We start from the raw sequence: 26,109 nt of genomic DNA on the forward strand, positions 1-26,109 counted from the left end.
ACTCCCGGTCAGCCTGGCACTTCCGGCACTCCTGGCCAGCCCGGCACCCCTGGCCAGCCTGGTACCCCCGGTCAGCCTGGTACTTCCGGCACTCCTGGCACTCCTGGCCAGCCCGGCACCCCTAGCCAGCCTGGCACTTCCGGTACCCCGGGTCAGCCTGGCACTTCTGGTACCCCCGGTCAGCCGTCCGGCGGTAACTGCCCGGTGGACTCGGACTTGCATGGCGAGTATGAGTACCCTCACCTGATCGTCCCCGTGGACTCCTCGTCTCCCGACGAGGCATTCGGCACCCAGTTCAACGGCACGGTGTCGTCGACCATCTCGACCATCTTCAACTTCGACGTGCCGCAGTCGGATGCCGGCAAGACGTGCAACCTCGTTTTCCTGTTCCCCCACCTGGAGGATCTCGAGACGTCCTCGTACAGCTTCAGCGGCGACGGCAAGGTCGACTTCGCGTCCCTGTCGTCGGCAGCGTCCGAGTCGGTGACCTACAGCGACAAGCCGTCGGTGAAGCAGGAGCTGGGCAGCAAGACGATCGCGCCGGGCAACTCGTACATGATCTCCAGCTTCTCGTGCCCCGCGGGACAGGCGGTCAGCTACGAGATGAAGAGTGGGGGCAGCACCGATCTGGAGTTCTTCCAGGACTACAACCCTGCACCGTATGTTCCTTCCCTCACGATCTATACATTGGATGACGCGCTAACATACTCTAGTCTCGGCCTGTACATCACGGTCTGCTAAACGAATCAAGCCGGTTGGGGAAGTCCCCAACGCGACGCGGACATGACTCATGGACCCCACTCTGTTGATGACAATCATCTTTTCTTTGTTTCTATTTCTTCTCTTTCTTTCTTTTTTCCGTATGAATTTTAGTACATGACGAAATAAGTCTTTCTTTCTGTTTGTGAAAAGTCCGGCATGGACGGTGGATGTGGAAGATCAGATTGGAAGACTGGAAGGGTCCTCAATATGATCCTAATGTGGGGTATTAGAATGAGCCAGAAGAAAAAAAGAGTATTGTTCGTATAGTTCTTCATCCAGATATGTGTACATATAGGTTAATAGTCGGGCTGGATAACTATGGGTCCCACGTTTCAGGCACCCGCGCCACCCGTGGTCCAGCCGCCTGAGGCCCAGGGGCAGCTTGAAGGTGTACGCGGTTGATTGATCAAGTAATTCATTAATATTCTTCGTATTCTTTCCATGATGATTTCCAAAAATATATCTACATAGACAATTGACTAGCCACATATCAGATATAATTCGGACTTCTAGGCAGTTACAAAGATCAGATCGGCTTCTAAAGAGGCGGAGTAAGTGGATCGGCGGGACCAGATGGTCTGGGCGGTCTGACTCCAGTAAGGCCAGGGGCTGAGCCAAGCCTGGTCCCGTTTGCCTGATCATTCGTCTTTATTATCACGATGCACGTCCGACCTCACCTCTCTTCTTCTTCTTCTTCTTTTGCTTCTTCTTTTTGACAGTTCTTTCTTCCCCATACCCCTTACTCGAGAATCTTGTTTTCTCCTCGGATCTGATTCGCCTCCACTAGTACTGTGCAGGTCACGGTGCCTGGTTTCCACACTTCACGGTGAGTTTTCCGCTGCGTTGTCCCTGTCGCGTTGGACATATATCAAGGAAATAGTTCCAAAGGAATAATTAATTGACTCAATGAAATACTATAGAATGCTCTGTCGCTTCTCTTCATCTCACTATCCTTAAATCCCTCGAAATGGGTCGTCTCCCTGATAAATTGCTCTTCACCAAGCGGCGCTTACGGCCGCGCATCGTCATCTCGTGAGCCTCCTCCAGGTGCTCGACTGTGTCACAATGGCTAATCTGGTGACTGTTGGGTAGATACATCCTAGACTATGTAATCCTCATGTGAGTCCTTCTCCAATTCTTACGATCCACTATCTATCGCTAACCCCACCGTCTAGTGCATGTATCGCCGGCTTCTACATCATCGACTCCATCGAGCCCTACCACCAGCATTTCTCCCTGAGGAACATCTCCCTCCAATATCCCTACGCCGTTCACGAGCGCATCTCCATCAACGGGGCACTGATCGTCTCCGGCATCATCCCGCTGGCCATCATCGCCGTCTACACCCTCCTACTCGATGGCTTGTTTTCCCACCACAAGCCCACCAGCCCCATGTCCGGGAAGAGGAAGCTGATGGGCCCCTACCGGTTGAAGGACCGCCTGTGGGAGTTCAACTGCGGTTTCTTGGGCCTCTTGTTGTCGCAGGCCGTCGCCTTCGTCATCACCCAGGGTCTGAAGAGTGCCTGTGGGAAACCCCGGCCTGATATCATTGATCGCTGCAAGCCTCGCGAGGGAAGTGTGGACCTGATCCCCGGTCTGTCCAACTACACCATCTGTACCGGCGATCCCCACATCATCAAGGATGGCTTTCGGTCGTGGCCCTCTGGTACGTCTCTGTCTCCCTCTCTTCCTGCCACGTCGCTAACCCATTCTAGGCCATAGTAGCTGTAAGCGCTTGTCGGATCAAATGCACGTACACCGCTGACCTCTCATAGCATCCTTCGCCGGCCTATTCTACCTGACACTCTGGCTCAGCGGAAAGCTGCACCTTTGGGACAACCGGGGCGAAGTCTGGAAAATGGCCATCATCGTCGCGCCCTGCATTGGCGCCACGTTGGTCGCCGTGAGCCGCATCATGGACGCGCGCCACCACCCCTTCGACGTGATCACGGGCTCCCTTCTGGGCGTCGTCTGCGCCTTCCTTTCTTACCGCCAGTATTTCCCGCCGCTGTCGGAGCCCTGGAAGAAGGGACGCGCGCATCCGATCCGCTCGTGGGGCTCCGAGCCTGTCGCGCCCTACGCACCCAGCGAGAGTACTGCCGCCCTCCGGAACCCAGACGACGAGCGCATGGACGCGCCAGGCCTGGCAGTGACGAGCGGGCCGACAACGACCGGACTCAGTGCGCCCACCTACGCGACCGGATCCAACCCCTACCCAGGATCCAACCCATACACGACGTCCAACCCCTACGCAGACCCCCACGCGGCGAACGTATACCACCACCGGTCGCGCGGCGACGACGGGAACTGGTCCTCATCCAGCGAAGACGACGTCGCAGACGGCTACGAGATGCAACACGGCTACAACCGACCTCAGAACCCAGGGTTGGACGGCTCATTGCCGCGGTACGCCGCCGACACGGCCTACCCAGGCCCGCAGTCGACGGCATCGGGGATGGGGGCGGGCATGGGCATGGGGATATCGCATGCGGCACCACGCTCGATGACGACGACGCCGGAACATCTGCACGGGGGACGGACGGTGACGGACGTACCAGGTCGGAATGTGTAGATTGTCTATTTGTTTGATAGATTGTTTTGGTTACTGCCACGACGTGACGATATTTGATTTGACATGGGTTTGATTTGACATGGGTTTGATTTGACATGGGTTTGATTTGACATGATGGTTTGGTTTTAGTTGATTTAGGATCTGTATGATAGGTCTGGATTGAGCAATGTTGACAGTTGTATGGATAGACTACTATCTGGATACAGAGACTAGACCATGGTCCACACGTGGGGCTGAGATCTAGGGTTGCATTGAGGATCTAAACCATATTTATAAACAGTATCGATTGTTCAAATATACTATATGTGCTCTATATTAAGTACCTCGATGGATTTCTAACCGAATCCCAGCGAATCATCTTAAATTAAGCGCCTGGCTGCAAAGTTCCGCGATGCGACGGGTTGAGTTGATTCCCAGCCACCCCGCCGACTCAATGGCCCAGCCTCCTCTGATGTTGCATTCTTCTGCATGTCACTTTCTTCCCTTACATGGTCTTGGGATATTTTTTCCTTCTTATTTATCTTCCATTCAGCTATTCTTTCGGCATTCTTGTGTACGTGGTGTCTTTTAACTACGAGTTCCTCGTGCGTTGGTCGGAATCTCGAGTGACTTGCAGGTACCCGTTTGTTTGATTGTTGATCGACAGATCTCGATCTCTCTGGTTGTTGATTTACCTTGTTTCTTCTTCATTCGGTACACTGGGTTCTCGTCACACCAGCGTCGTTCTCTCGGATGACAGTCGAAGTCATCGCGACCTCCCTCCCATAGCACTGTCTCCTTCTATAGCACTGTCAATCGCACATTCCAACCCACCGATCGCATACATCCACCAACCACCACCATGATCGGAAGTCTCTTCTTCATCTTCAACCGCCTGGTGGAGATTACCTTTCTCATTCCCATCATCGGAATGATGGTCCGTTCCTCTTCTCACCCCCCCCCATATCTTACTACACCCCCACTAACAAATAAAAGGCCTACTTCATCGACGGATACCTCAAAGCCAACCAAATCACCCCGTCCTACATCCTCGTTCTCTTCATCGTCAGCGTCATCGCCGTCTTCTGGGCCATCGACACCCTAATCCGCCACTCAACCACCAAACGCTCCGCCGCCTTCGTCGCCTTCGTCGACCTGCTCTTCTTCGGAGCGTTCATCGCCTCCGTCTACCAGCTTCGCTTTATCGCATCCGCAAACTGTGCCCACTGGCGCGCAGGCACAGTCACTATCTCGCTCGGCCCGTTCGGGGTATACGGCGAACGCACGGGAAACCCGCTTGCGGTGGATATTAACAAGACGTGCGCGATGCTGAAGACGTGTTTCGCGCTGGGCATTATGGAGACGGTGTTTTTCTTTTGGACGGCTATTTTGGCGATGTTTTTGTATCGCGGGCAGGAGAAGGATGTTCCTGTGAGAAGGAGGAGCCATAGTTCTCGCAGGGGACACTCGTCGCATCGGAGGCATAGTAGTGGGTCGCATAGTCGGCCGCATTATGTTGTTTGATTGCGGCGTGGCTTTATGGATGATGTGATATGATGTATTGATATGATGGACGTCTGGGGATGCTTGTTGACCTGGTTGGCTATGACTTATGCTTATGGATTATGGACTTATGGATTATGATGTTGGACTGATCTGATTCCTTTTTTTCTTTTTTTCTTTCAGCTAGGGATTGATGAGCATGATATCCGTTGTTAATAATTCATGAATGTACATGCTTGTTTGGAGAACCGGTATACTCTTAGTCTAGATATGGGGAGTTAGAAATACTCCAATACATGATGTAGACTGATCAACACCACCCTTGACACCGTGGCAATACATATCTTCCGTGTCTATAGTGGTATACACGTACATTTCCCCAATGTCCAAACCATGACATCTACTGCCACGACTTTTCGGTATTATCACGACATGATCTCCCCGCACCGATAACAAGAGTGGGGGACTCACTAGTCTCCTCTCTTCGCGATCGACACATAGCTAGCTATCTGGCTATACTTCGTCTATTCTTGACGTTGCTTTCGTCTTCTTACTTTTTAATAATTGGTTAATTGAGATATGCTGCCCGACTGATATATGTGCGGGTGAGATGCGCACCCTGTCCGCTTGAGGTATAGATACACCTCCTCCACCTCTGTTCGCCACTGCTGTCATATAACTTGCAATAATGCTCTGATATTATATGTCTAGTAAATAACAGACATGCTACACAGCAATGACAGCACAATCCAGCGATAGTCCCTACCTGGACGAAGTGGACTCTCTCCGCGAAAGGGAGTATCCTCTCCTCAGCGGTATCCCCACCTTAACCCATCTAAACATTCCCAACTCCCCCCTCAACCACCTCTCAAACACCTCCCCCCCTCTCCAAATCCAAATCAATACTAACCATAAGATATAAAGGAACAACCTACCTAGACCACGCAGGCACAACCCCCTACTCCACCTCCCTCATCACCTCCTTTACAGCAGACCTAACAACATCCCTCTACGGCAACCCCCACTCCCTCTCCTCCTCCTCCCAGCTCGCCACCCAACGCATAGACGACATCCGTCTGCGCGCACTGCGCTTCTTCAACGCGGACCCGGAATTGTTTGATTTGGTTTTTGTACCGAATGCAACGGCCGGGATCAAGCTTGTGGGGGATGCGTTGAGGGATTATTCTTCCCGTTCACCTTCTGACACCATCTCCCAGGAGGAGTCGCGCAATGGCTTCTGGTACGGATACCATGTGGATGCGCATACGAGTTTAGTCGGCGCGCGCGAGTTAGCTGCGCGAAGCCGCTGCTTTGAGACGGATGATGAGGTGGACGGGTGGATTGACACTACACTACGCAACGGCGACGACAAGCACCCAGCGCAACTATTCGCCTTCCCCGCACAGTCGAACATGAACGGCCGGAGACTTCTCCCAGCACGGTGGTGCGAGCGCATCCGGCGAGCCAACCAGGCAAGGACTGAGCGTGCGAATGAGAATAGAAAGGTGTTCACTCTACTCGACGCAGCAGCGCTGGTATCAACCTCGCCGCTAGATCTAAGCGACGCGCGGACAGCACCGGATTTCACCGTGCTGAGCTTCTACAAGATCTTTGGGTTCCCGGATCTAGGAGCGCTGATCGTGCGCAGGGGGGATGCTGTGGAGGAGGTTCTCCGCGCTAGGAAGTTCTTCGGTGGTGGGACCGTCGATATGGTTCTTGCTTCTGCGGAGGCAGAAGGGAAGTGGCATGCGAAGAAGGGGGATATACATGAGTGTTTGGAGGACGGTACGCTCCCGTTTCATAGTATTGTTGCGCTGAGCGCGGCGATGGAGACTCATGCCCGGTTATACGGGTCCATGGAGCGCGTTGCGCTTCATGTGCGTTTTCTGGCACAACGGCTAGCGGGGCGGTTAGCTGCGCTGAGACACTGGAATGGTCAGCCTGTCTGTTGTCTGTATGGAGGGGCAGATTACGGAGATTCAACAAGACAAGGCCCCATCATCGCCCTCAATCTACTGAACAGTCAAGGCGCATGGATCGGCAAGTCCGAGGTGGAGAGACTCGCCGCCGTGAAGAACATCCAGATCCGCTCCGGCACGCTGTGCAATCCCGGCGGGACGGCGCGGAGTCTAGGCTGGAGTGGCGGGGACATGCGTCGCCATTTCTCTGCGGGATTGCGCTGCGGTGATGATCACGATATCATGGATGGGCGGCCGACGGGGATTCTGCGAGTGAGTTTGGGCGCGATGAGTAGTCTGGGCGATGTCGATGCGTTTGTGAATTTCGTGGACGAGTTCTACGTTGAGAAGGATGCGCGTGTTGCCTCGGATCCCCCGGTTGAAGACATCTCCCCGGCTGAATTCTACATCGAAGCCCTATCAGTATACCCCATCAAAAGCTGCGGCGCGTTCAAAGTCCCCGACGGTCAACGCTGGACCGTCAAGAAGGAGGGTCTCGCGTGGGACCGCGAGTGGTGTCTTATTCACCAGGGCACAGGCGCAACGCTGAACCAGAAGCGGTATCCGCGGATGGCGCTCATTAAGCCCTTCATTGACTTAACCCTTGGAGTTCTGCGCATTACGGCAGGCGATGCCGTCTTGGAAGTGTCGTTAGACCGGGGACATACCGACCGGAATCCGACATGCACGACCTCGCTGTGCCAGAGCGCGTCGAAGCCGTCTACTGTCTGTGGAGATCGGGTTGTCGTCCAGGCTTATACGGCTCCGGCCGTGTCTGCTTTCTTTTCGTCTTTTCTTGATGTCCCGTGTACGTTGGCACGGTTTCCTCCGTTGCCTGAGAAGATGGGGGCGGGAGGAGGGGGAGGAGGTCGTGAGTCTGCATTGCGTGCGGCGCAATCTGGTGTTGGTAGTATGCCTGGTGCTTTTCCTGACACTACTCCTACTTCATCGACTCCGAATTCTTCTCAAGCAAACCAGCCTATCCTCCTCTCTAATGAAAGTCCTATCTTACTTATATCCCGCTCGTCCGTTAATCGCTTGAACGAACATATCAAGTCGGGTTCTCTTCCTTCCACTATTTCCACTACTTCTACAACCACCACTGCAACACCAAGACCGAAATCAAAAGCAGTCCCTGCAGACGTCTTTCGCGCAAACATCCTCATCGCAGAATCACCCTCCTTCCCTAACAGCACACGCATAGAGAATCCCTACGTCGAAGATACATGGAACTCATTCACTGTTATCCCGCCATCCCATCACCAAAACCACCAAAATCAACAACAACAACAAGAGATGAAATTTAATGTCCTCGCCTCCTGCCAACGCTGTCAAATGGTCTGTGTAGATCAGACGACGGGAATACGCGGCGATGAGCCGTATTCGACGCTTGTGAAGACGAGAAAGGTTGGAAGGGGGGTGTTTTTTGGGAGGCATGTTTCTGTTAATCACTCTGCTGGGGAAGCGGTTGGTGTTGGTGTTATGGTTGGGGATGGGGTTAGGGGTGGGTTTTGATTTTTCTTTCTTATGTCTTGGGTGTTGGTTGGCTGTGTGGGTTGGTGTTGGTTTAGGATGGGTGATGATACATGCTGGGTTGTTGCATACCTACTACAGCATTCAAGTGGTGGTATTGTTCATGAATTGACCATGTAGTATATGTAGTAAACTATCATTCATACAAGGAATCCACCAGTATATATTGTACATAGTAGACATGCTAACTCCATCCCACAGACCATCCCGTAGACAGTCGATCCAAACATAATACAAACTCAGCCCAGAGTGACCTAAATTTACCGCTTGGGCCACTTCTTCCAGCCACGACCATGACCTCTCTGCACCAGGATTAGCATCAACCGTTTCATCACCGAAGAGAAGAAGAAGAAGGGAACAAACCTGCTTCCACAACCGGATCGCCTCCGGCATCTCCATCATGGCTTTCCGACGATCATCCAACCGAGTCTCCATCGTCCTCTCCCACTTATGACCCTTGACCTTCTGCCCAACACCCGTACCCTTGATCGCGAGACCACGCTCCGCCCGCCTCGTCTCCTTAAACTCCGTCGACTTGCGTCCCGCCGGCAGCAGCTCCTCAATGTCGTACTTGGCCGCCAGCTTGACCAGCTCGGCCTGCACGCGCAGACCCACGCGCGGACCGATCCACTTGCCCGTGCGGAAGTTCTTGCGCGGCAGGAACGGGTTGGGATGCTCGGCGGTGGTGGCGAGGATGGCCTTGGACGGGGAGAACGCGCTGGGGTCGGGCCGTTTGTGGCCGCCTGCGTCGCGGTTGGGTGTGTAGGGCGAGGGGAGGGTCGATTCCCCTGTGGATGGGTCGATCGCTGACGACGTCTCTGGTAACGGTGTGGTTGTGGATTTTGTGCTGGATGGGGGTTCGGACTTGGGGGTCACGGCCGCGGAATAGAGTTGGGGAGGGTACCGCGCGAAGAAGCTGAGGAGGCGCGGGGGGAGTTTGCTGGCGAGAGTGGTTGCTGGAGTAGCCATTTTGGCGGATGTCCAGACACAATTGTTTCAATTGTTTCAAGACCGCGGGTGGGTTCGTGTGTGTCGAAGTTGAGTTGAATGATGGAGATAAAGATGAAGATGGAGAAGGATTGAGATTGTTCAGGCTGGCGCTAAACCGGATTCGGCGGCGGCTCGGCTTTTTTCCTGTGGCTGGAAAGACTGAGACCTTCAGTTACGGTCGAGTTACTGTCTTGTCTTGTCTGGCTTCCTTGCGACATCTCTCTTCTTCTTCACATCCACTCTTCTCTCCCCCTTCTATCCTTCTACTCTGGTTGATTGTTCATTCTCTTATCCTCACTCCTCTATCTATCCCGTATTGTCCATTGTCATTAGTCTAGCCACCATGGCTGATTACCTCTATGGCGGCTCCGAGGAGGAGAATGCGGAGCTGAGGAAGATCGAGGTGGAATTGGTATGTCGCTCATGGAAATAGTTAGACACCTATGCTGACTCGGACTTCAGACTGATGATCCTGATAACTTCGACACCTGGGAACGATTCGTTCGCGCCGCAGAGGCCCTCGAAGGCGGAATCAACCGCAACTCCAACCCCCAGGCCATCACCACCGTCCGAAATGTCTACGATCGTTTCCTCGCCAAATTCCCCTTGTTGTTCGGATACTGGAAGAAATATGCCGATCTGGAATTCTCAATCACAGGAACGGAGGCGGCAGATATGGTATGATCTCTGACGCCAGTTCCGTCCGCTACGGTCGGTCGCTAAGAATACAGGTCTACGAACGAGGCGTCGCGAGCATCTCCCCCTCCGTCGATCTCTGGACGAACTACTGCACCTTCAAAGCCGAAACCTCTCACGACCCTGATGTGATCCGAGAGTAAGTTGTCTATCGCTGGTTTCCTTCCTTCCCTTCTCCCCTCTCCTCCCCCCTTTCGTAACCATACAGCAGCACGCGAACGAAGCCGCAGATCCTACGCAACGACAGTTCCCGTGCTGATGGGTGAGATGCCTTACCTGGACTGTGCTGGAGTTACTTCTCACCCGTGGCTTCTCAGGCTGTCTCCTTTCCCTTGATCTTTTGAAAGCAAGCACCTGTTTCCTTGCACCGACTCCAGCGGTGACTTCTTGCTCGGTGGATGGCCCTCTGCGCTCGATGCAGTGGGCTTGCTCGTCTTTTGCCATGTTCTGGTCACCCTCGTCGTTTCAAATGTTTGGGCTCTTGAAGATTACTGCTCATGTCTGCCATCCTGCCCTTCCTTCCCCCTGTCTCCCGTCGCCTGCCCTCCCCGTCCCCTCCCCCCCTTAGTCGTGTTTGATGGATGCCCCGGACTCCCGGACTAACATGATGCAGACTGTTCGAACGTGGTGTCGCCTGTGTGGGACTGGATTTCCTGGCACACCCGTTCTGGGACAAGTACATCGAATACGAGGAGCGTGTCGAGGCCGTCGACAAGATCTTTGGCATCCTCGGTCGCGTCATCCACATCCCCATGCATCAGTACGCCCGCTACTTCGAACGCTACCGCCAGCTGGCGCAAACACGCCCCGTGGCCGAGCTGGCCTCCCCGGAGATCCTGTCCCAGTTCCGCGCCGAACTCGACGCCGCCTCGGCGCAGGTGGCCCCCGGCGCCAAGGCCGAGGCCGAGATCGAGCGCGATCTGCGCCTGCGCGTCGACGCCCACCACCTCGAGATCTTCTCGCGCACCCAGACCGAGACCACCAAGCGGTGGACGTACGAGTCGGAGATCAAGCGCCCCTACTTCCACGTGACCGAGCTCGACGAGGGCCAGCTCGTCAACTGGCGAAAGTACCTCGACTTTGAAGAGTCCGAGGGCCAGTACCCGCGCATCCAGTTCCTCTACGAGCGCTGTCTGGTCACCTGCGCCCACTACGACGAGTTCTGGCAGCGCTACGCGCGCTGGATGGCCTCCCAGGCCGACAAGGAGGAGGAGGTCCGGAACATCTACCAGCGCGCCTGCTGCCTGTACGTCCCCATCGCGAACCCGGCCATCCGCCTGCAGTACGCCTACTTCGAGGAGATGGTGGGCCGCGTGGACGTCGGCAAGGAGATCCACTCCGCCATCCTCATCAACATGCCCAACCACGTCGACACGATCGTGTCGCTGGCCAACATGTCCCGCCGCCAGGGGGGCCTGGAGGCCGCCATCGAGGTCTACAAGACCCAGTTGGACTCGCCCGAGTCCGACATGGCCACCAAGGCCGCGCTCGTGGCGGAGTGGGCCCGCCTGCTCTGGAAGATCAAGGGCTCGCCCGAGGAGGCCCGACAGGTCTACCAGACCAACCAGCAGTACTACCTCGACAGCCAGGCCTTCTGGAGCAGCTACCTCCTGTTCGAGCTGTACCAGCCGACCAGCGAAGCCACCGAGCAGGCGCAGTACGACCGCATCAAGCAGGTCGTCGATGACATCCGCTCCAAGAGCTCACTCCCGCTGGAGGTCGTCAAGGACCTGGTCCAGACCTACATGGTCTACCTCCTCGAGCGCGGGACCAAGGACGCCGCCAAGGAGTACATGACGCTGGACCGGGAAGTCCACGGGCCGGCGTCCGTGGCCCACGCCCGGACCGGTGCTGCAGCTCAAGCCGCCCGCGCGGAAGCCCAGGCCGCGACCCCGATCACCCCTGCCCCGGCGGTCCCGGTGCCGGACCCTGCGACGGCCGCAGCGGCCGGCGGGACCCCGCAGCCCAACCCTTACGCCTACTACCAGCAGCCGGAGCCCGTCAACGGCAGCGTAGCCTAGGTGGTCGACCGTGATGATTCCCCAGTCCGTAAATCGTTTCTTTTCCCTCCATTCCCCGCATTCCCTTTCCTACTCCGTGTAGAACATTTCCTGTTTCATTTTCCCATCTTGTAGTTGGTTGGACTGCGAGGTGGTTGTTTTGGTTGCTCTCGATGACCTCATGTGATGTTGGGTGGACTTATGAGTTTGGGCACGTTTCACTGTACTTTAATGCTAGGTAGTCTCAATAATAGTAGATGCCGTATCCTTCCAATCCAAAAGCTGTAGTCATCACTAGACCTGTTGTATACCAAGGTGACTGTCCTGGTTGAATATCACGTGATCCCGCATCTTCCGCGCCGCAGAATTTCCAAGACCGACGCCATCTCCGACCTCACCTCCAACACCATCATAACCATCACATCACCCATCATGAACGGCTTCGTACCCGACGGATCCACACCAGATCCCACGAGGCTCCCTCCCCCCTCGCCGATCGAGCGTCCTCCGACACCGCCTCCGCCTCCCCCAGAGGACTCCGCCGCTCCTCCGCCGCCCCCCGAGGTGTCCGCACCGCCGCCGCCGCCGGAAGATGCACCGCCTGCACCCCCGCCGGTAGAAACCAAGAAGAAGAAGCTCGGGTGGGGGAAGAAGCCGGCGGCCACGCCGTTGAGTGTGGATGATTTGGTGAGGAAGAAGAGGGAGGCGGATGCTGCTGCTGCTAAGGTTGGTTTATCTATACCACCCTGGTAATCAAGATTTATACTGATAGTTTCTATGTTGCTTTCAACAGCCTAAATTCCTGTCGCGAGCCCAACGAGAAAAGATCGCCTTGGAAAAACGCGCCAAAGAGGTCGAGGCGGATCGCAAGAGCAAGTCCGGAACCCCGTCGAATGCGAATGGCTTTGACGACAGCGTGGAGTCTTCTTCGAACTCGTACCCCCGCAATGGCGATAGCCGATCAGTCCCAACCGGACCCCGCGCTATGCGGAACAGCGACACCCCGTCAGCCCCGGCCGCCATGCGCCCAACCGAACGAGGAGGCAAAGGCCGAGACAGGAAAGGCGAGAAGCGGGCGGTGGAGGAGGACGAGACTGCTGCACAGGCAGCGCTCGTGAAGCAGCGGTACATGGGAGCAGACCAGACGTCGAACTTCTCAGCGAAGAAGAAGCGCAAGCGGACGACAGACCGCAAGTTCAACTTCGAGTGGAACGCAGAGGAAGACACCAGCGGCGACTACAACCCGCTGTACCAGCACCGGCACGAAGCCAACTTCTTCGGCCGCGGCCGGCTCGCGGGATTCAGCGACGACGTGGCGGACTCTCTGACGAAGAAGTACGCGCGGGCACTGGAAGACCGCGATCGCGAAGCGGGCGGCATCCGCGCGCGCGAAATCCTCGAGATGGAGCGCCGCCGCCGCGAGGACAGCACGCGCAACCAGCTCGACAAGCACTGGAGCGAGAAGAAACTCGAGCACATGCGCGAGCGCGACTGGCGCATCTTCAAGGAGGACTTCAACATCGCGACCAAGGGCGGCGCCGTGCCCAACCCCATGCGCTCATGGGACGAATCCGGCCTGCCCAGCCAGCTCATGGAGCTCGTCAACCGCGTCGGCTACAAAGAGCCCACCCCCATCCAGCGCGCGGCCATCCCCATCGCGATGCAATCGCGCGACCTCATCGGCGTGGCCGTCACGGGATCCGGTAAAACAGCCGCCTTCCTCCTCCCCCTCCTCTGCTACATCGCGGAGCTCCCCAGCATCCAAGAATTCGAGTGGCGCAAAAACGACGGGCCCTACGCCATCGTCCTCGCCCCGACGCGCGAACTCGCCCAGCAGATCGAAATCGAAGCCAAGAAATTCACCCAGCCCCTCGGCTTCAACGTCGTCAGCATCGTCGGCGGCCACTCCCTCGAAGAACAAGCCTACTCCCTCCGCGACGGCGCCGAAATCATCATCGCCACGCCCGGCCGTCTCGTCGACTGCATCGAGCGCCGCATGCTCGTCCTCTCCCAGTGCTGCTACATCATCATGGACGAAGCAGACCGCATGATCGACCTCGGCTTCGAAGAACCCGTCAACAAAATCCTCGACGCCCTCCCCGTAACCAACGAAAAGCCCGACACCGACGAGGCCGAAAACTCCTCCCTCATGCGCTCCCACCACTACCGCCAAACAATGATGTACACAGCCACCATGCCCACCGCCGTCGAGCGCATCGCCCGCAAATACCTCCGCCGCCCCGCAATCGTCACAATCGGCTCCGCCGGCGAAGCAGTCGACACCGTCGAGCAGCGCGTCGAGCTCATCTCCGGCGAAGACAAGCGCAAGAAGCGCCTCGGCGAGATCCTCGCCTCGCGCGACTTCCGCCCCCCCATCATCGTCTTCGTCAACATCAAACGCAACTGCGATGCCATCGCCCGCGAAATCAAACAGTGGGGATACTCCTCCGTCACGCTGCACGGCAGCAAAACGCAGGACCAGCGTGAGGCGGCCCTCGCCTCGGTGCGGAGCGGCGCCACAGATGTCCTCGTTGCGACGGACCTCGCCGGCCGCGGTATTGATGTGCCGGATGTCAGTCTCGTCGTGAACTTCAACATGGCGACTAGTATCGAGAGCTACACGCACCGTATCGGTCGTACGGGTCGTGCGGGCAAGAGCGGTGTCGCGATTACCTTCTTGGGGAGTGAGGATTCGGATGTTATGTATGTTTTTTTTCTCTTCTCTTCTCTTGCTTTTCCCCTTCTCCTTATACCCCCCTATCGATTTCTCCCCCTTATCAACCAAAGAAAACATGCTAATGATGATAATGAAGGTACGACCTCAAACAAATGCTCATGAAATCGCCCATCTCGCGCGTCCCGGAGGACCTCCGCAAGCATGAAGCTGCCCAGTCGAAGCCGAATCGCGGTGGTGGCGGGGGAGGGGGAGGGTTTAGTAAGAAGGATGAGCCGTTTGGGAAGGGGTGGTGATTACTTATCTTACTTTTACTTTCTTAACTTAATTAATGAAATAGATGAATGGATTGATTCGTCGTCATTGACATTATTGTTATTATCTATTGCATCCATCTGCTATATGGTTTCAGGTGTGCGTGTGTGTTCGTAAGATGCAAGGATGAGTCTTGTACTGGCTGGATCAGCTGGATTCCCTCGATTACCTGGATTGGTAGTCATGTTCATTGATACATGGTATGCTAGCTCTAGCTAGACAGAGAGAATCACTAGTAGGAGCATAAACACACGTACGTAGAGATACACAGAAGAGTAGAGGAGAGGAAGAGAGAAGAGATGTATTCAATACTCTGTAAAGCCGATCAGATTGATGAACCTGACCGATCTGCACTATGTATACTACAGAGTTCAAATCAGGCAAGATAAGAAGGATTACAACTTCCCACCCCCCAGATACCCGTTCGTGCTCAACCACGAGCTGACATCGCCCCGATCACGTCCCACCCAGTGGACCTTGGCGCGGATAGCGTCGAGACTTTGTTCGACGGCGCGGTCGAAGCCCTATTATATGATTAGCATGTCGTATGATATATAGGTAAGAAAGAGAAGAGAGGAAGAAGGAAGGAAAAAGAAAAACAGAAGGAGGCGGTACCTTAGTATCCTTATTGGCAAAGAATGATTCTACATCCTTCAACTGCGCCTCCGTGCAGAAACTAGCCGTCGTCAACTGCACCACCGTGCCCAGCATGCCCAGTCCCGGCGGCAGACGCTGGTACAGCGCATCCCAGTTCGCCTTCATCCAGGCCCAGCGGGCGTCAATGCCGACGGTGCTGCTGCGCAGACCGCCCAGCGGCATGTAGATGTCCTGGTTCTTGACCTCGTCGCTCATGGCGAGGTCGAGCGTGCGCTGGATGAGGGCGGGAACCTCTGAGGCGCCGAGGCAGCGCAGCGCGGTGGTCTTCTCGTCGGAGGTGGGCGCGTGGCGGAATCGGTCCAGCACGGCGTCGTACTCGGCTGCGCCGCCGTGCTTCAGCACGATGCAGTAGACGCTGCCGCGGATGTTGGGGTGGATGGCGCTGGAGTCGCCGGCGGCGAACTTGGCGAACATGTCCTGGGCGGCTTTCACGATGACGGGGTCGTCGGCGAGGCCGGCGCTGCCGAAGAGGAGGGCCTTGTGCTGCTGCTCGATATGGCCGTCGTTCTCGGTGAAGGTCCAGCCGATCTCGTGGGCCTTGGCGCTGACGAGCGCGCGCTGGAAGGCCTTGAGGGCGTCCTTGGTGGTGGTGTCTTCGTACAGCCAGGCGGCGCGCAGGCTGCCGACGCGGGTGAGGATCTCGTTCCACACGACGAACTCGGTCTCGCTGTCGAGGCCCTGCAGCAGGGACAGCAGGCCGGAGGTGCTCTGGTAGCCGGAGGCGGCGAGGGCGCCGGCGTCGGCGATCATGCCGGCGCGGTCCTCGACCGTCAGCAGGCCGCGGGCGGCGGCCTGGCCCAGCTTGGTGAGGCGCTCCGGCGTGTACGAGGCGCGGTACAGGGCCGAGTGGTCGGCGTTGAGCTTGAAGAAGTCGAGGTTGGGAACGGGGAAGGCGGCCTCGCGGTCGCGCAGCATGGTGTCCTCGTCGACGCCGTTCTGCGTGCGCAGGCCCAGCATGACGGGGAAGAGGGTGGTGTCCTCCTCGGGGCGGACGTCGCCCGTGCGGAGGAAGCGGTTCTGGCGCACGCGGATGGTCGAGGTGGCCGGGTCCTCGGTGACGCTGACGACGGGGAAACCGACGTTCTTGGTCCAGATGTCCATGACCTGCTCGACGGGCTTGCCGCTGGCGGCGGCCAGGGCAGCCCACAGATCGCCCGTCTCGGTGTTGCCGTAGGCGTGCTTCTTGATGTAGTCGCGCACGCCCTGCAGGAAGGTTTCCTCGCCGAGGTACTTGGAGATCATGCGCAGGACGGAGGAGCCCTTGGAGTAGGAGATGGCGTCGAAGATCTGGTTGATCTCGTCGGCGCGCTTGACGGGAACCTCGATGGGGTGGCTGCTGCGGAGCGAGTCAAGGGAGAGGGCGCTCTGCAGGTTGTCAATGACGTAGGTCTGCCAGACCTTCCACTCGGGGTAGAAGCTGTTGCAGGAGTACCACGACATCCAGGTGGCAAAGCCCTCGTTGAGCCAGAGGCCGTCCCAGAAGTCCATGGTGACGAGGTTGCCGAACCACTGGTGCGCCAGCTCGTGCTGGACGGTCTCGGCGATGCGCTCCTTGCGGGAGGCGCCGCTGGTCTTCTCATCCAACAGGACGTCGACGATGCGGTAGGTGATGAGACCCCAGTTCTCCATGGCGCCGGCGCTGAAGTCGGGGACGGCGACCATGTCCATCTTGGGCAGGGGGAAGTCGCTGTCGAAGGCCTTCTCGTAGAAGGCGAGGGTGCGGGCGGCGAGGTCGAGGGAGAAGCGGCCGTGCTCGATGTCCTGGTCGGGGGTGGCGTAGACGCGGATGGGGACGCGGAAGGCGGTGGACTCGATGTAGTTCATGTGGCCGACGATGAAGGCGACCAGGTAGGTGGACATGAGGGGGGAGGTGTTGAAGCGGACGGCCTTTTTGGTCTGGCCGACGGCGGTCTCGGAGGCGACGTCCATGTTGCCCAGGCAGGTCATGTCCTTGTCAGCGATGAGGGTGACAGTGAACTTGGCCTTGAGGGCGGGCTCGTCGAAGCAGGGGAAGGCCCGACGGGCATCGGTGGGCTCCATCTGCGTGGAGGCGAGATACTTGGTCTCGCCGGAGGGCAGCTTGTACGACGAGCGGTAGAAGCCGGCCATGTTGTCATTGAGGATACCGGTGAAGGTGAGCTTCAGCTGAGCGGCAACCCCGGCGGGGATGGTCTCAGCAAACCGGATGGTCGCGACCTGGCTCTCGGCATCGACGGCAATCTCGGGGGAGGAGGTGACGACCGCGCCTTGGGCCGAGACGACGGCATTCTGGATGTCGAGCTCGTTGGCGTTGAGGGCGATGGAGGTGGTATCTTGGGCGACCTCGAGGCTGTAACTGTGAGCGTGGACCTGACCTTCCTTTCTTGGATCAACCTACTCGATCACCACGGTTCCATCATATTTAAAAGTCTCAAAGTTGGGCTCGAGGGTGAGGTCGTAGTGGACGGGCTTGACGTTGGTGGGGAGGACCTCGCGGCCCTGGATGTTGGTGGAGCCCGAAGGCACCTCGGCACGGCGCGAGCTGCACATTCTGCGATAGGAGCAGTACCGTTTAAAGACCTGTGGAAGCGGAGCACGAGGGGCACGACGCGAGGGAAGACGGAGGGAGAGGTGAGCAGCGGAGGGAGCAGCGGAGGTGAGAGAGCGAGAAAAGCGGACAGGACGAGAGAGGGAGGATGCTGAGAGCAGCGGTAAGCGGGGGGAGGGGAAGCGACGCATGAACCCAATGGATCAGAAAGAGGGGGAGAAACAACCCCACTTGGACGAATGACGGAGAGAAAGAAGAGGAAAAGAAGATGAATGGAGAAGAACAATGAGACGCGATGCAACGTCGATTGGATGGAGAAATTGAACAATCGGTCCGTATTGCCGGGCGTGGAGGGCGGTCAGTGTCTCACCGCCTACCACATCGAGTGGTCAGGCACCCAGGCCGGAGACAGTCAGGCAGCCACACATGGGTGCCTGAGATAGGGCACGGACATCACCTGACGCTTTCTTCTCAACTCCGTGTCTACTGGACATGAGGGTCTTAATAGTATACATTAAACGAGGTAAATAACAGACTAGGCATCCTCATCATATGGAGGCAGGTACCCCTCATCCGCAAATAACTCCACCAAATGATACCGTCGATGGGCCGTACATAACATGATCCAGCCGTTGACAAAGTCCTGTACGGGACGGAGGAGGGTTTCTTTATCTTGGAGGGTTTTGTACACGGACATCAAGACCTGGATGAGATGATATATTAGCATCTTTCGATCCGTGTATATAAGATTGGTCAGGTGGAACCTACCTTGGGAGTATAGCTCGTCAGATGCCGTAACACATCCAAATACGTCATATTATGCGTCTCGGCGAAATTCGACACGAAATTCCCCTTCTCGTCTCGGATCACAAACTCCTTGTAGTATGAGAGAATGTCATTGGTGAAGTCGATAAATGTGATCAGCTCCTGGGTAATCGGAAAGTATTGCATCAGGTACTTGTCCTCCGGGAAGAGAGTCTTGGGCCACAGCAGTGCCACCAGGACTTCCGCAGCGCCGACCTTCCCCCGGAGAAACACAGGCATCAAGCTCGAGTCGGCAGGGAATGCAAAACGGGTCTGTTCCATCTCGTGCTCGATGATCCGCCCGTTGATGTAATCGAAGATCGACTTGATGATGGTCGAATGGCAGTACGGCCCGTAATACCGCGCCAGATATCGTAAATGACTGTCGAATCTGCTGAGCAGGGGGTGTTTATGGCCGTTGTTCATCACAAAACTATAGGGCGTTAGTGATCATCAACGATGCAGTCTTGGATAAAGGTACGTACTTCTGACCAAAGCACCGCAGCTCCTCCATAAAGTCATCGGCAATATCATCCACCAGAAACATGTACACAACCTGTATCGTACAGATGACTCGAATCTCGAAGGGCAGGGAAGTATAAGATTGCTGGACCAGCGTGGAAGAAAGCTTGAGGACCTTTTCCACCGCTCTCTCGTTCCGTGGCCCAAGATTCAGACTCTTGAAGTAGGTCCACGTCGCGACGTCAAGCTCATGGTCTTTGAGAAACGGTAGGGAGCGGTCGAACTGTACATCGTCCAGGAAGTTCCGGATGAGTGATTTGACGACCTCTGTATGGTTGGCCTTGTTGATCTCAAGGCCATGGTAGGAGAAGGCGCTTTCTACTTGTATGGACTTCATTATGAGGTGGTATGTATGGATATTTGGAGCCTGGCAGGAATTGGAGGATGTTGCTTGAATATCTCAGGATCACTTGAGTACACTGGCTTTATATATTCTAGGTTCATTGATGAACAGCAGCCTGCGTAACCCTGCAGAACCATTCCTCTGCGAAGGATTCGACACACAGACATTCTATGTAAGCTTCCTGCTTCTGAACTTGATATCGTGAAGTCTTCCCTGCAGTGGTGTCACCTTTGTGGGATGTAACTGGCTCTGCAGAGTTACACGCCCCAAACACTATAATCTCTTAGTATAAGGTTCGATGGGGTGATAAGAATAGATTCCCTAAATTCCATCTCTGTATGATAATAGATACTAAGTCTGGATAGCTACAGTGACAGACGGCCCCAGACGGCCCCAAGGCGGAGCGGTTGGGGCCGGGGCGGGTCACTCGGAATGGGGCTGGGGCGAGGGATCAAAGTCGATATCTTATAGTTTACCCGTAGACTTCCTTGCTAGTTCATAGATCTATAATATATATTGGAGACTAGTGTGTATCCGTAAGAATCCGCCCCAAACTAGCCGTTAGGCAGGTACTGACAAACTAAAGTAGTGATTACAGTATGATTATCAATATACACTAAGACATACTATCAAGCTGACAAGTTCAGACTATAATATGGACCAAGACATACTGAGAACCTCATTGTAATTTATTTTGGCTTCACCACCGTTGACTAACGTTTGGTATAGGGCTTAACCTGGCTGATATCAACAACTTATCTTGACCATTATAGATTATGAGAAAAGAAGAAAGGAACAACCAAGTTACTTGTCTATATCTATACAGCTAGAGCAATTACATTCATATATCCATGTTATATTAAATCAGCCATTTGGCCCTGTTCGGTCCCAGACGGATTCTGCAGCCCCCAACCGGCCAGGATGGGGGCAACCCCACCTGGAATCCGCCCCATCCACCTGAAGCAACGCTGTAAGCACTGCTGGTTGATGATGCTCTAGGGTTATATAAAGCTGCATGATCCTGGCCAGACCTACTCAGCCATACAAGTTCTACAGCAGGATTACAAGTGGCTGTAGGTATAAGACCCAACTATAATGATCTAGACCATGTCTATTACATCGTTCTGACTCACCAAGTCAGCTGATTCTTGTAACTCTTGAAGAAGAGAGGAGCTCAGACAGTATGGTGTCCAGTTCTCAAAACGAGACCGTCCTGCCTAGTGAAATTGTCTTTAGCTGGGTTGACGCTGATGTATAGAAGACCAACAATGACGTCATATTCCAGGCCCCAGGCACCAAGTCCAGACATGTACACACCTCAGGCATACACACCCCGGACAAGTATCTAGGGCTAGGGCAACCCCATCACCTGACCTCCCCTTCCCATCTCTTTCTCTGCAGAAATCTCTCCTCTCCTTTCCTTCTCCATACATATACATTCTCACGCAAGCCACCCCTGCGTCTGTCGGACTTTTTTGTCTATGGCAGCTGCATTGTCTTATTTATATTATATCTTATAGTATGGTAAGAGCTTGCCAGACCGTGACCAGCCAGTTTGAGGGGCCCATGATTATGATCTGAATGGGCATCCATAGAGCGTTGGGACATCTTTTTTTCCCCTTATAAATATTATTTCTTATATATTAGTATGAACTTGACGGATTCAATACCTGATGTATACTCTGGTCTTGTAATTGAATGATACCATATTCAATAGAATAGTAATTATGTACCCAACATATATCCAACATTCGCAAATCTATCAACAATCCAAACAAACAAACCGACCAGTCCAGCTGGCCTCCACCCCCTATCTACCATCTACTCCTGATCCCCAACCTCCCTCTCACTTCCCAACGGCAACTTCGTAAACACACTCCGCGACCACCCATCCGCATCAACAACGGTCTCCTTCACCAAAAGATACCCCCCCAGCTTCGGCAACACGACTGCCCATCCGACCCAGTAGATCGCGCCCAGCGCAAAGATCGCCACCGCCACCACGCAGTGCAGGTAGTACGGCAGCTCTTTGTAGACGTTCTGGTCTGGCGTGGGCGGCACGTACGGCGCGACGACGAGGTAGCAGTTGGACAGGAAGAAGAAGATTGTCACCGGGAGCGTGGCTTTGATTCCTGGCGCCCAGTCGGGGAAGTTGGTTTTGTGCGTTAGGTAGATGTAGATGAGGCCGCCGGAGACGAAGCAGTTGACAATCGAGAGGGGGTAGGAGATGAGACTTGATTATTGTTAGTTTGATGTCTATTGGGGAGAGAAGGTGCAGGAGGAAGAGGGAAAAAAGGACATACTTGACGAGAAAGTTGTAGGCGTCGCCCGGCGGAGGAGCAAGCATGATAATGACGGACACAACCCAGTGCTCGAACAGTCCAGCCGCAGGGGCATTGAACGGCTTGTTGCTCGCCCAGAGCTTGCTGAAAGGAAGGATACCTTCACGGCCCATTTCTTGCACGACTATAAACTCGTTAGTTGCAGCCACAACACCCAAGGACTTGAGGAAGACATACTTCGTCCCTGCGAGAAAATCACAGACAACACATTTCCAAACGCAGAGAGCGCCACAAAAACAGACATCACCTTCTCCGCGCGCGCGCCAAACATGTTCCCGAAGAACGTCGCCGCGACGGTCTGTCCGGATTCCAGGAACTGCGCCTTGGGCACAGCCGCGAAGTACGCGATGTTGCAGAGCATGTAGAGAACGCCGACGGCGCCGATGGCGAGGGGAGCGGCGATCTTCAACGTGCGGGTGGGGTTCTTGGTTTCGCTGAGGGCCTGTTTCTGTCAGCTTCTTTTCCCTTCAAACTGTCTGTCGGGGGAGGGACATACATAGTTCGCATTGGAGTACCCAATAAACGACCAAATGACATTATACAGAGCCATCACAATCCCATACCCACTCCCAGTAGTCCCCTCAAACGCATTGCGGAAATTATGCGGCGGATTCTCAATATGCATGCGCCCACTAAGCGCAACCCAGCCCGCGACAGCAACAAACACGATGATAACGAGCTTGATCACACCCAGCAAGTTCTGCAACCGCAGACCCCACTTGACGGCCGTGGCGTGGATGAGGAACGCGGCTGTCACGCACGCGAGGCCAATACCGCGCTGGTTCCATCGACCGACTTCGATGTCGGCGGCGTTGAGGATGTATTCGCCGAAGACGACGCTGTTGCTGGCTGCCCAGCCGAGGAGGACCACGTAGGAGGCGAACATGGCTGTTGCGAGGAAGCGGGGTTTTTTGAAGACATATTCGAGGTAGTTCTTTTCGCCGCCATTTCTATACTCTTATTAATATGCATGTCCTATTTTCCCCGGAGAGGGAAGGGAGGGAAGGATGTACTTAGGAATAGCAGTTCCCCACTCGAGATAAACGGCCGTCCCAGCCATCGCGATGAACGTCCCCACAACCCACATAATCAGCGACAAGCCGACACTCCCTGAAAGCGAGAGGATGGTACTCGGGGTAGCGAAGATGCCTGTGCCGATAACGCGGTTGAAGATGAGGAACGAGGCGCTGATGACGCCGATCTGGCGGCGGTCGTCGGGGGTGGCGTCGAAGACATTTCCTTCGTCTGGGAATAGTTAGCTTTGTTCGTAGAATCGGTGCCGTCCCTGGTAGTCGGTGCTGTCTGATAAAACAGGTGATAAAGAGAGGGAAGCATACAGAGCTGAGAAACACCGTCCGTCCGTCGCGGGGCGTCATCGACTGGCTTCGCGTCGGGTATAAGACCCTTTTGGTAGGCGGATTCGGTGACCGCGTCGGTCATTTTCGTTTCCTGTATTCCTATAGGGATCGTGTCTCTGTATGGATGTGTAGATGTATAGACTCGGTAGGTGGGCTTCGGTAGGTGTTTCCGAATGAGTTATATACCGCTATAGAGTCGTAGCGGGGATGGTGTGGTGTATGGTGTGCTAGGGTGAGTTTTGATGCAATCCAATCCCAGTCTATAGTGACGTGTAGATAGACGCAAACGATGCGATCGCGTCTTCAGTGAGTATATAGTAGCCAGAGATGACTACCACAGTCTATACTCGACAATATTGAACTCCGACAAAGTCAACGAAGAATAAAGAATGAATGACAAACACGAAAGAAAAAAAGATTGCTCAGCAAGCTCCGCCGACAGTGACAGCCAAATTCGCCATCAGAGATCCTATCCATCTGTCTACCGGTATATACCCACCATCTAAAATCCCTCAGCCAATGATAATCCCCATGCAGAATTCTCTTCTCAGGGCCCGAAGCGATAATGGCAAAAGGCGCGGTCTTGGCTCCGTCGGGTCTCCACTTGACCCAGAGTCTGCCCGAGTCCCCGATGGCCCATGACACACAGAAATCAATCACGCCATCGCTGGTTTAATGTTGACATTGTGTGAGTTCTATAGAGGGCTCCGTTGGGGTGGCTGTTGTAGCTTGTAGAAGACAGACCCACTGGGTTAGGTCTAGTCGTCACCGATATGTAAATGTAGTAGGGAGATGTATAATGGATTGTGTACTATACAATCCCACGCGCATCAGCAGTCAACCACATCAGACGGTTCAAGTCAAAACCTAACGCCGGATGACCCAAGTCATCAGTCATATCCAACCTGGCTGGCAGTCTGTACCCCCCCACTAACGCCAAATGAACAATGCATCCTGTCCGGCGTATATCTCGTAGTCCAAAAAGAAAAAAACAAAAAACAGCAAGCAAATAAAAGCATCGTCATTACATATAGTCGAAAGCAAACCCAAAAGACAGACATCAGCGCAGCACGGTCCCGCATGCTGTTGATGATAAATTGAAGGTAACTCTAATCGGGGACGGCAGCCATCTATCGAGACGGGATCCCGGCCGGGGATGCAGCGGCCGTATGTGACACCAGCCCCTTGCTCGGCCCGCTCGGCGGCGTATGTCGTTTGGCCAACACGGCGAGCTTCTTCCGAAGGGATGCCAATCGCGATCGGATGCTAGACACCACTAAACACTGTGAGCGGGTTTGTTTGTATAGGAAATGAATAGATAGGGACATACGTTTAATAACCACCTGGCGGTCTTCCGTCGCTCCCTCATCAGGCCGGCGATCGCCCTTGGTCGGCCGCGCATCGTCTTCCTCGTCGAGCACCGCTTCTAGCATCCGGATCGCCGTCACGTAGGCAATCTCGCACCCTGTTAGGTCCTCGCTCGTGAGCTCGTTGATGGCTGCCGCCCGGCTCATCTCCAACGCCCGGTCGTACATCAGCTTCTCGGCCGTCACCCCCGGGCTCACCACCACGTCCATCGACCCCCCTGAGGCCATCGTCGAGTCGACCGACAGGTTGCCAGGGTGGTTCGGGTGGTCGGGTGGCAGCCGTCGCTGGCCCTCGAGCAGCTTCAACCGCACGAACTCCGCCTTCTCGAGCACCTCGTTGAACCGCGAGCGCACCCACTGCACCACGTTGTTGATGCGGTTGCCCACCACGGCGCTACTGGTGTCGTTGCGGGTGGCCGCCGCGTCGCCAAAGGGGTCGCCCCGGTTCTTGCGGCTCCACCACGCCCCCGCGATATCCATCGATTTGGCCAACAGCGACAGCGCCTTGACGTAGAGAACCAGCGCTTCCTCGGACAGCGTCACCACCGCGTCCACCGTAAGGTCCCCGTCCGTCGAGTCGCCCGCGTCCCGATCGGTGGCTTTGCCCCGCGAGTCGGGCGGCTGCATCGACGGCGCCAGCGGAATGAGCTGCTTGTACTTGACCTCGGCGAACCCGTACACGACGTCACTGCGGGTGGCGCACTCCTCGATCGCCTGCACGATCTTGGCCTCCTCGTCCAGGACCGGCGTCGCCTTGGGCGACGAATCGCCCACGAGCATCATTTGCGCGGGGGCGGACGGGTACGCCGGGAACGGATTGTACGCCAGCGGGGGCGACCGCCCCCCTTTGGAGATGGCCATCGGCGGCGAGAACCCCACGCCGAACAGCCGGCCGCTGGCCATGTTGAGCGCCTTGGAGATGGCCGACGTCGGGCTCGGCGCGTACCGCCGCTCGTACGAGTTCTGCCGCACGTGCGTCGAATCGACCCGCGACCGTCCCGGGACCACCTGCATGGCTTTTCCGGGGGTCGCGCCCTGCGGCGAGGTCGACACGGGCGCCGACGTGCCTTGTGTGGTGGACCGGCGAGGTAGAGCACCACCCCCCGTCTGTCCCCCGCGGGGATACGCACCGTGGATACGCGGGTTATGGGCCAGCTCGTCGGCGAAGGCATTCACCTCGACGGCCCGCTTCTCGACCACGACGTAG

General features: G+C 55.7%; 10 protein-coding genes across 10 annotated transcripts in view; 6 read left to right on the plus strand and 4 right to left on the minus strand.

Moving 5' to 3' along the window:
• BDW47DRAFT_8459 (uncharacterized protein) overlaps window positions 1–531 on the plus strand; it is a 2,343-nt gene extending 1,812 nt beyond the window's left edge. The window contains exon 2 of the mRNA XM_024820018.1: window positions 1–531. This exon is cut by the window's left edge and continues 13 nt beyond it. Within this exon, the coding sequence (XP_024673852.1) occupies window positions 1–247 (247 nt within the window). The 3' untranslated portion in view covers window positions 248–531.
• On the plus strand, window positions 70–1,150 carry BDW47DRAFT_102511 (uncharacterized protein). The gene has a single exon (XM_024811884.1). The coding sequence runs from the start codon at window positions 556–558 to the stop codon at window positions 739–741; it is 186 nt and encodes a 61-aa protein (XP_024673853.1). The 5' UTR covers window positions 70–555; the 3' UTR covers window positions 742–1,150.
• A 259-nt stretch (window positions 1,151–1,409) lies between these two features.
• On the plus strand, window positions 1,410–3,448 carry BDW47DRAFT_102512 (phosphatase PAP2 family protein). Its single transcript, XM_024811885.1, has 6 exons — window positions 1,410–1,588; window positions 1,683–1,794; window positions 1,855–1,881; window positions 1,938–2,428; window positions 2,478–2,489; window positions 2,538–3,448. Exons 2-6 carry the CDS (start codon window positions 1,730–1,732, stop codon window positions 3,332–3,334), a joined length of 1,392 nt encoding a protein of 463 aa, XP_024673854.1. The 5' UTR covers window positions 1,410–1,588; window positions 1,683–1,729; the 3' UTR covers window positions 3,335–3,448.
• A 592-nt stretch (window positions 3,449–4,040) lies between these two features.
• BDW47DRAFT_8490 (uncharacterized protein) lies at window positions 4,041–5,064 on the plus strand. The gene is made up of 2 exons (XM_024820029.1): window positions 4,041–4,250; window positions 4,310–5,064. The coding sequence occupies exons 1-2, from the start codon at window positions 4,176–4,178 to the stop codon at window positions 4,835–4,837; spliced, it is 603 nt and encodes a 200-aa protein (XP_024673855.1). The 5' UTR covers window positions 4,041–4,175; the 3' UTR covers window positions 4,838–5,064.
• Window positions 5,065–5,552: 488 nt separating this feature from the next.
• hxB (putative molybdenum cofactor sulfurase protein (HxB)) lies at window positions 5,553–8,289 on the plus strand (the record flags this gene model as incomplete). Its single annotated transcript, XM_024814912.1, has 2 exons — window positions 5,553–5,631; window positions 5,741–8,289. 2 exons carry the CDS (start codon window positions 5,553–5,555, stop codon window positions 8,287–8,289), a joined length of 2,628 nt encoding a protein of 875 aa, XP_024673856.1.
• Window positions 8,290–8,397: 108 nt separating this feature from the next.
• On the minus strand, window positions 8,398–9,333 carry BDW47DRAFT_102516 (mitochondrial 54S ribosomal protein mL59). Its single transcript, XM_024811886.1, has 2 exons — window positions 8,671–9,333; window positions 8,398–8,609 (listed from the first exon to the last, which is right to left on the minus strand). The coding sequence occupies exons 1-2, from the start codon at window positions 9,274–9,276 to the stop codon at window positions 8,568–8,570; spliced, it is 648 nt and encodes a 215-aa protein (XP_024673857.1). The 5' UTR covers window positions 9,277–9,333; the 3' UTR covers window positions 8,398–8,567.
• A 307-nt stretch (window positions 9,334–9,640) lies between these two features.
• On the plus strand, window positions 9,641–14,963 carry BDW47DRAFT_116332 (dead box ATP-dependent rna helicase; the record flags this gene model as incomplete). Its single annotated transcript, XM_024814913.1, has 7 exons — window positions 9,641–9,709; window positions 9,760–9,975; window positions 10,029–10,132; window positions 10,607–12,005; window positions 12,558–12,719; window positions 12,787–14,696; window positions 14,807–14,963. 7 exons carry the CDS (start codon window positions 9,641–9,643, stop codon window positions 14,961–14,963), a joined length of 4,017 nt encoding a protein of 1,338 aa, XP_024673858.1.
• Window positions 14,964–15,377: 414 nt separating this feature from the next.
• Window positions 15,378–18,168, minus strand: BDW47DRAFT_116334 (M1 family metallopeptidase; the record flags this gene model as incomplete). The annotated part of the gene is made up of 3 exons (XM_024814914.1): window positions 15,378–15,506; window positions 15,598–17,968; window positions 18,017–18,168. The coding sequence occupies 3 exons, from the start codon at window positions 18,166–18,168 to the stop codon at window positions 15,378–15,380; spliced, it is 2,652 nt and encodes an 883-aa protein (XP_024673859.1).
• A 533-nt stretch (window positions 18,169–18,701) lies between these two features.
• BDW47DRAFT_130631 (terpenoid synthase) lies at window positions 18,702–19,829 on the minus strand (the record flags this gene model as incomplete). Its single annotated transcript, XM_024817145.1, has 3 exons — window positions 18,702–18,869; window positions 18,935–19,403; window positions 19,456–19,829. 3 exons carry the CDS (start codon window positions 19,827–19,829, stop codon window positions 18,702–18,704), a joined length of 1,011 nt encoding a protein of 336 aa, XP_024673860.1.
• Window positions 19,830–21,502: 1,673 nt separating this feature from the next.
• Window positions 21,503–23,972, minus strand: BDW47DRAFT_8526 (high affinity methionine permease). Its single transcript, XM_024820041.1, has 6 exons — window positions 23,515–23,972; window positions 23,191–23,422; window positions 22,674–23,127; window positions 22,355–22,619; window positions 22,139–22,301; window positions 21,503–22,068 (listed from the first exon to the last, which is right to left on the minus strand). The coding sequence occupies exons 1-6, from the start codon at window positions 23,615–23,617 to the stop codon at window positions 21,657–21,659; spliced, it is 1,629 nt and encodes a 542-aa protein (XP_024673861.1). The 5' UTR covers window positions 23,618–23,972; the 3' UTR covers window positions 21,503–21,656.
• Between the last annotated feature and the right edge of the window lie 2,137 nt (window positions 23,973–26,109).

The sequence above is a fragment of the Aspergillus candidus genome (genome assembly GCF_002847045.1).
Source record: "Aspergillus candidus strain CBS 102.13 unplaced genomic scaffold BDW47scaffold_11, whole genome shotgun sequence".
NCBI classification, from domain to species: domain Eukaryota; kingdom Fungi; phylum Ascomycota; class Eurotiomycetes; order Eurotiales; family Aspergillaceae; genus Aspergillus; species Aspergillus candidus.